At 42.6% G+C, this 7,627-nt stretch overlaps 1 protein-coding gene across 2 annotated transcripts; it reads right to left on the bottom strand.

Moving 5' to 3' along the window:
* Positions 1 to 359: 359 nt before the first annotated feature.
* On the bottom strand, positions 360 to 7,567 carry rab35b (RAB35, member RAS oncogene family b). 2 transcript variants are annotated; one of them, XM_077601273.1, is made up of 6 exons: positions 7,183 to 7,558; positions 4,805 to 4,855; positions 3,657 to 3,780; positions 2,646 to 2,770; positions 1,817 to 1,941; positions 360 to 1,735 (listed from the first exon to the last, which is right to left on the bottom strand). In XM_077601273.1, the coding sequence occupies exons 1-6, from the start codon at positions 7,232 to 7,234 to the stop codon at positions 1,607 to 1,609; spliced, it is 606 nt and encodes a 201-aa protein (XP_077457399.1). In that variant the 5' UTR covers positions 7,235 to 7,558; the 3' UTR covers positions 360 to 1,606. The 2 variants fall into 2 exon arrangements, with proteins under 2 accessions (XP_077457399.1, XP_077457400.1); XM_077601274.1 differs by lacking the exon at positions 1,817 to 1,941 and having other exon boundaries at positions 7,183 to 7,567.
* Positions 7,568 to 7,627: the final 60 nt, after the last annotated feature.

Raw genomic sequence — 7,627 nt, forward strand, 5'->3', positions numbered from 1 at the left:
AATACTCTTTCTGATGGTTCAATTATATAATGAGATTAGAAAAGAAAATTAATAGTACTGACCAAACAGCTAATAAAAATGATCTATGTCATTGTTTTTAATTTTTATTTTAGGCCAGTCACCTGACTACCAGTATTGTTTATACAACAAGCCTTAAAAAAACTAGTATATATTAATTCGGCTTATTATGTTGTAGTTCGTATTTATACATAAAAAAGTCTGAAAAGCCCAAACTCTATCCATATGTTGAAACTGTTTAATTGATTACACAATATTTAACGTGGATGTTGAAATGAAACACATAACATGCAAATGAAAACCAAAAACAACAACAAAACACTCTTTCCATGAGCCCAGTCTACACTTTCTCCCACACTTTATTCACAGATTCCAAAAATAGACACAGGTTTAAAATGAAGTCAGGCTACAAGTCACTGACAAATGAGCTCAGTCACTACGCGTCCAATATTTATTCCTTTCAAAATGGTTATTATGGATTAAATTCATTGCGGGTAAAACGGAATATTACATTTCTTTTTTTTTCTTTCTCCAGTGTACAGCAAACCACATCTGATGAATGCGTTCAATAACAACAAACACGGGCATGGGTTTTCCCGTATCGGTGATGTGTTGAGTAGAAACACAAATATTCATATACAAATATCTTTAATGAAGTGGTAATAATAGTTAGTGTGTGGGGGTTTGATAAAAATGGATATTTTTTTACCGCAAAGGTCAACAAGGCCAATGCTTGTGGAAGCTAAATCTAATCTGATGTGATGGCTGCACCTCAGTCCATCTCTGGGGGGCTCGCAAGGTAGCAGGAAGGACCCCCTGATAGACATCACCTTTCAGGGGCACCCCACTGCTATGACTGTTTAAAAAAAAAAATAAACAAAAATAAAAAGTGGACACCTCATTAAGACTGCCGCAATTGAAATAAAATACCGAAAAGACGGATCAAATGATTTTTGGCTTTGCAATAATGAAGGTTAGAAGAAAGCTTGGCAAAAGTAAAGAAAAATGAAATCAGCCGATCCGTCCAATGGTTCGGGCGCCCCATCATTTATTTCACGGCCATCGGATCGAACAAACACCTTGCTATGTAAATGGTAATCTCTTGGCGTGAGCTGCGGTAAATTATGTTACTCCCCTTCCCGCAGCCCAAAAGAATACAACACTGGGGGGAAAAAAAGCACACACACACACACATACATTCACAAGACAAGAAAGAAAGGCCCCTCTCCTCATCGAGTGCCGAATGTCCTGTGCAGGGTGAGGAAGAGGAAGGATGAGATGCGCGTATGTGACAACGGCGGGATTAAGCAGACGTGTACAAGATAGTTCTGGCAGTTCGGTGGTCACTTTGCAGATCCTTTGTGAAAAGGAGGAGCCTCCGCTTGAATTCCAAATAAGACTTTTCGATCAGACGTTTGATAATAAAATCTGTACATATATTTCTCCATGATTACTTTGTCCAAAGGGGACGCGGATTTGTCTTTAAACTTTAGCGTATATTTCGTAAATCTTTATCTGCTCTTTTAATTTAGACTTTCTGAGTCCCATCCGCTTTTTGCGGGACGCCGGCCCGATGACTCGCCGCTCGCTAGCAGCACTTTTTCTTCCGTTTGCTGTTCCGGGTGAGTTTGACCACGTCGTTCTGTTGCTGCTGCTGCTGCTTGGCCATCACTTCTTTCTTGGCTCGGAGCACCAGCTCCGTGATGCAGTTGAACATCTGCGCCGCCACGGGCAAATAAAACGCTTTAAAGGCACCGTCACTTCGGACCCACTTAACCCTCCCGGCGGCGTTCGTTACCTCTTCCACATTGAGATTCTCTTTTGCGCTCGTCTCAAACAGGTTGATGCCCATTTGTTCGGCAAACTTCTGCGCGTCGGTGGTCTCCACCACTTTGGAGTTGGGGTCGTCGTTTTTGTTTCCCACTATAAACAGAAAAAAAAAAAACATGTTTGGTGCGAGGTTTGCATTTTTGTTGCAGACCTCTATTGGGTTTAATTCAACCTAGGTCACAGAGTATGTGGTGTAGGGTACTCGGACGGACGTTTGGTCGCCCGGACGTTTGGTCGCCCGGACGTTTGGTCGCCCGGACGTTTGGTCGCCCGGACGTTTGGTCGCCCGGACGTTTGGTCGCCCGGACGTTTGGTCGCCCGGACGTTTGGTCGCCCGGACGTTTGGTCGCCCGGACGTTTGGTCGCCCGGACGTTTGGTCGCCCGGACGTTTGGTCGCCCGGACGTTTGGTCGCCCGGACGTTTGGTCGCCCGGACGTTTGGTCGCCCGGACGTTTGGTCGCCCGGACGTTTGGTCGCCCGGACGTTTGGTCGCCCGGACGTTTGGTCGCCCGGACGTTTGGTCGCCCGGACGTTTGGTCGCCGGACGTTTGACAAGATGACAGAGAGTTTACTGTTGAAACCACCTCTCAAAATTATATTCATGAAAGAGAGAGTTTAATATCTAAATATCTACTGTTGAAACCAGCTCTGAAAATTATATTCACCCGGGCGACCAAACGTCCGGGCGACCAAATGTCCGGTCATGGTGGTGTAGTAGTTAGTAAAAAATGAAAATTGATTGAAAACACCAATCGACAGCAATGGACGTCCGACCCCGTTCCAGGAAAATACTCACCTAATATTCGACACACATCATCGCAGTTCTGGTTGATTTCATGTAACCATCGTTTGACGTTGACAAATGATTCTGCGCTGGTAACGTCGTATACCACGATGACCCCGTGCGTTCCTCTGTAATACCTGAGCAGCAAGACAAGGAGACGTACCGTTTGTAATTAAAGAAACCACTCCGTCAAAAATAAATCGCGTTCATTGAATTGATGTTTCATTGAACATTTCAAGATAATTCAGTGACTTCTCATTGAAAATGACAGTTTCCTTTTTTAAATTAAAAAATAAACAAATACATTAAAAAAAGAGAAAAAGAAGAATAAAGCCATTTTTAGGTCAACAATCTCTGATCTTAAAAACTTTTCGGTTTATTTTCAAATGTATTAATCCTGACAGCCTAATTTAACGGACATGATGCAAGCGCCAAAAATGACTTTTGACCCCCCCTGCATGAGACCTTTTTGGACTGCATCCGTCATCCATAGCAGATGCGACGAGTGGAGTGCGGTGGAAAGTAAACCTGCGGCCGGGGCTTCAAACGGCGAGCTGGCCCCAGTGCAGCTGAGCAGTGCCAAACAAACACAAAGCACCTTTTGTCCGCCGTCCCGAGTCGATGTTTGTGTGCATGTGTGCGGCGTGTCAACGGTGGTGTCTGAACATGTACAGCTGGCGTGCTGAACACCACCGCAAAGGAACGGTAGACGGGTTTTGTCAGCAAGTCCAGAGGTGCGGAAATATTGCTAATGCTAATGTGGAGCAAAAATAATACTTTCAGCACCTGTTGTTGTTTTTTTTGCATGAATGTAAGAATTCAGAAAGAGGAGTCAAGAGTTCAGGGCCATCATATATATAATGTTGACGTATTGCAGAAGATAAGACATTTGAATGGGGAACTCCCTCCTGCAGGAATCTCAACTGCACACAAAGGCCATTTCTTGGTTTGGTATTCAAAACAAGAGTCTTACTGCAGACCCCCTTTGTTTGCATGCGAATACACACACACAGGTTAACTTACGTGGAGGTGATGGTCCGAAAGCGCTCCTGTCCTGCTGTATCCCAGATCTGCAACTTCACCTTCTCCCCGTTGATCTCCACTGTTCGGATCTTGAAGTCCACACCAATGGTGGTGATATAACTACCTGCAAAAACAAATGGGACCAACTGATTTAATGCATTTCATGATTAATGTAATAAATGATCAAAACCAGGTTCCAGGGCATTTTTTTTGGATTGTACTCCGCTTTTAAAACACAATGACGATCGACTATACAGTTGTGGTCAAAAGTTTACATACACTTGTGAAGAACATGATGTCATGGCTCTCTTGAGTTTCCAGTTATTTCTACAACTCTGATTTTTCTCTGATCGAGTGATTGGAACAGATACTTCTTTGTCACAAAAAACCTTCATGAAGTTTGGTTCTTTTATGACTTTATTATGGGTTAACAGAAAAAAGTGATCAAATCTGCTGGGTCAAAAATATACATACAGCAACACCATGCAAGTCCATGTCAGAAAGCCATCAAATTTAACTGAACTGCACCAATTCTGTCAAGAGGAGTGGTCAAAGATTCAACCAGAAGCTTGCCAGAAGCTTGTGGATGGCTACCAAAAGCGCCTAATTGAAGTGAAAATGGCCAAGGGGCATGTTAAGAAATATTAGCGCTGCTGTATGTATATTTTTGACCCAGCAGATTTGATCACTTTTTTCTGTTCACCCATAATAAAGTCATAAAAGAACCAAACTTCATGAATGTTTTTGTGACAAAGAAGTATCCGTTCCAATCACTCTATCAGAGAAAAAACAGAGTTGTAGAAATAACTGGAAACTCAAGAGAGCCATGACATTATGTTCTTCAAAAGTGTATGTAAACTTTTGACCACAACTGTAGGTCCTAAAGAGGCTATACCACACAAATGTGACATGTAGCCCCGCTGCCAATGAGAGAAATGCCTTTAATTTGCCCATGTTCTACTTTTAGAAACGAGAAAATTCACAGCAGAAGGATGAAAAGACGCACACATCTATCATCGTCAAACTGTATTGTTACTAAATACTTTGAAAAGGGAAATCCATTGAAATTCTATTTTTTTTAATTATTATAATCAATTTCAACAAAAAAAGTCCAAGCAGAGTGTGCTGCTCTTCGGGCCTACACTCACCTGAAAATGTGTTATCTGCAAAACGAAGCAGGAGACTGCTCTTCCCCACTCCTGCCAAAAAACAGAGGAATAACGTAAGCTTTAACGGACATCAACAACCACATATTTATTTACAAGGTTGGGAATCCAATGTGAAACCAATGCATTACAGTATTGACATTCATGCAGTGATATGTTAAAACCGTGAACGAGAAGAAAAAGTAGAGTGTAGGTGAGAAAGAAGAGTGAGGAAAATGACATTGCCAGCCGTGAAAAGACAATCGTCCGTCGGTGTTTCACTGTTCCAAACCTAAAAGCTATCCGTTTCCAATGACCTCTCCATTATTTGATAGGAACAATACGAGTTTCTCAGTAGAGCAAAATACGTACAGACGCTCCAAAAGTCTGAAATGGTTGGCCTGTTTTCAATGATACACACATCCTAAATTTAACCACCACTTTAAGCACGTGGGAGTTAAGGTTTCTTTAGTGTCAACTGACAAGATGATCCATTTTGACTAATAGGACCCAAAAGTAATAGTTAATCTTCAATTCAATTTGCTTAAAAATGTCAATTCATCATGCTGTGACTGATCGGAATACGCCCGCCGTGCACATAACAAGCTTATCTCAAATTAAGTGAATACAAACAGTAAAAGCAGACACCTATGTTTAATCTTCTTTCTATATAGTTTTAAAGCCAAGGACATATTCTTATACATATATTAATAAGCCGGTGTATTTAGGTGGTGATTAAGCCGCAACAAAGCTCCATGGCTCATCTTGTTCCTTGAAGTGATGTACTTTAGCGAATCAAGCCTACCAAAAAAGTCACTAAACTCTGAATTTTTCCTCGATATCGTCTAAAATCATCCAGGCTGAGAGGCCCAACACATGCAGCAATTAAATAGCACTAGTCCCACAGCACAGGATAATGTGCATGGTTTCTCATTATCTCATTCTTTCATCGCTTTGAATGTGCTAATATTTCACAATAAAGAATAACGGACAAAATGGGGAAATGAAATCATAGTCTGCATTCACCAACCTCAATGTTTTCCAATCTGCCAAAAACAGTGGTACGGACTTTGTTTTGTGAGAATTCATTTTCTGCAGAAATCATTGTCAAGTACTCCACTACAAAATCAGTGACAACGTTCAGACTATTAATTAAAAAAAAAAACTATTATTGAATAGCAACCCGCATTCTGCTTAATGTCCAAGAGCTGCAGATACTTAGAAGATGGACAAGTAAGTTAATTAGAATCTGAGGCCAACATCTGAATTCAGAGAAGCAAATGTTCTCATCTCATCTCATTTTCTGAACCACTTTATTCTAATTAGGGCCGCAGGGGGTGCTGGAGCCAATCCCAGCTGTCTCCGGGCCAGAGGCAGGGGACACCCTGAATCGGTGGCCAGTCGATTGCAGGGAACAAGGAGACGGACAACCATGCACAATCCACATAACAGCTGAAGAACACTGGCATCAGTGTGCCATGGATATTGATGGTCCTTGTGCCATTATCTGGATGGACAAACCCCACAGAGCACTACAGTACTGTGGGTCCAATAGAAAGGCAAATTCATTCAACTTCAAGTCACTGCTACATTTTTTTAATTATTTTCTGGACTAAAAGAATATAACATTACAAATAAAGTAGTGATTGGACTTTGGTAGCTTGGCAGGCAATTTCTCGGAGTTACACTTTAGTTGACACAATCATGATAGTTTCACTTCATTTAAACGTGACTGCCTTGAGATGTTTATCAGACTGCACTGCAGCATTGCTTTACTTCATAAAGCGACATTTCTTTCAGCCCAGTCAACATAACTTGTTATTCACAGGAATAATAAAACATGTGCGTTTAGTTGCTCGGCGTTGTGCTAAGCGTCCTAACCTTGTAATAATATCATTTTAGCTTGCAGCTAGCGCCAGCAAACACCACAGCTTCATGACCAAGGCAAAATGAAGCTAGCCGAATTTCATGCTAGTAGCCGATGCTAATGACACATAAAACACGCTAAAGGGGTCGAAGTCACTCTTGTGATATTTCCACCTTCGCGTGTGTTTGGCCTAAACTGAGAACAATATCTTGGTTACTACACGACGAAAATAGGAAAAATATTAGAGAGGAAAACTCGGCTATTGCGGAGGCGATATCCGGCCTCAGCGACACCCATGCCCAGCCCGGACACCACCACCTCCGCCCTATCAATAAACGCGGCATTATGGCGGCAGATTGCACAACAAGAAACAAAATTAATTTCCCAGGCGATATTAAAACTATAGAGGGCAGAACGTGATAGCACAACGCATCCGTAGTGTATCTAGCAATTTACCCATGTGTAAAAACATGACAGGCCCACTTCCCGTGCCACATCCCCGGCGTTGACTTACCACTGTCACCGATGATGAGCAGCTTGAAGAGGTAATCGTAGTCCCTGGCCATGCCGGTGGATCGTGGCTCACCCCCGCCTTGTGCCGCTTCTTTGACCGTCTGTGATTCTAGTCCCTCGTTAATATAAAAATAAATAAATAAATAAATAAATAAACTGAACCCCGGACCCCCCGACTACCGGCAGTAGAAAGCGTTTGCCCCGAGCCGGCGTGTTTTTTCTCGGGGGTTAGTGAGTTTTCTCCCTCTGCTGCCAGCGGCCGGAAACTCGGCTTCCTCCTCTGGTGGTGGAACTGCAGCCGATTCTCCTTCGCCCGCGATGCGGCCAAAGTGCACACTGCGCAGGCTCCAGCAGTCTAGCCGCCCTGTAAATGTCTCAAACTTTTGGGACGACTTAAACAACCCTCCAACTTCACATTTAACGAAATAGAGTTTGATGGAGCCAAG

The sequence above is a fragment of the Stigmatopora argus genome, chromosome 5, assembly GCF_051989625.1.
Source record: "Stigmatopora argus isolate UIUO_Sarg chromosome 5, RoL_Sarg_1.0, whole genome shotgun sequence".
NCBI lineage: Eukaryota > Metazoa > Chordata > Actinopteri > Syngnathiformes > Syngnathidae > Stigmatopora > Stigmatopora argus.

Excerpts from the sequence above, each read along its gene's own strand:
- rab35b (XM_077601273.1), bottom strand. The coding sequence starts at position 7,234 with ATGGCCAGGGACTACGATTACCTCTTCAAGCTGCTCATCATCGGTGAC. Across the intron at positions 4,856-7,182 it reads GCTCATCATCGGTGACAGTG|GAGTGGGGAAGAGCAGTCTC; the intron begins GTAAGTCAACGC and ends GTTTTTTGGCAG. Across the intron at positions 3,781-4,804 it reads TGCAGATAACACATTTTCAG|GTAGTTATATCACCACCATT; the intron begins GTGAGTGTAGGC and ends TTGTTTTTGCAG.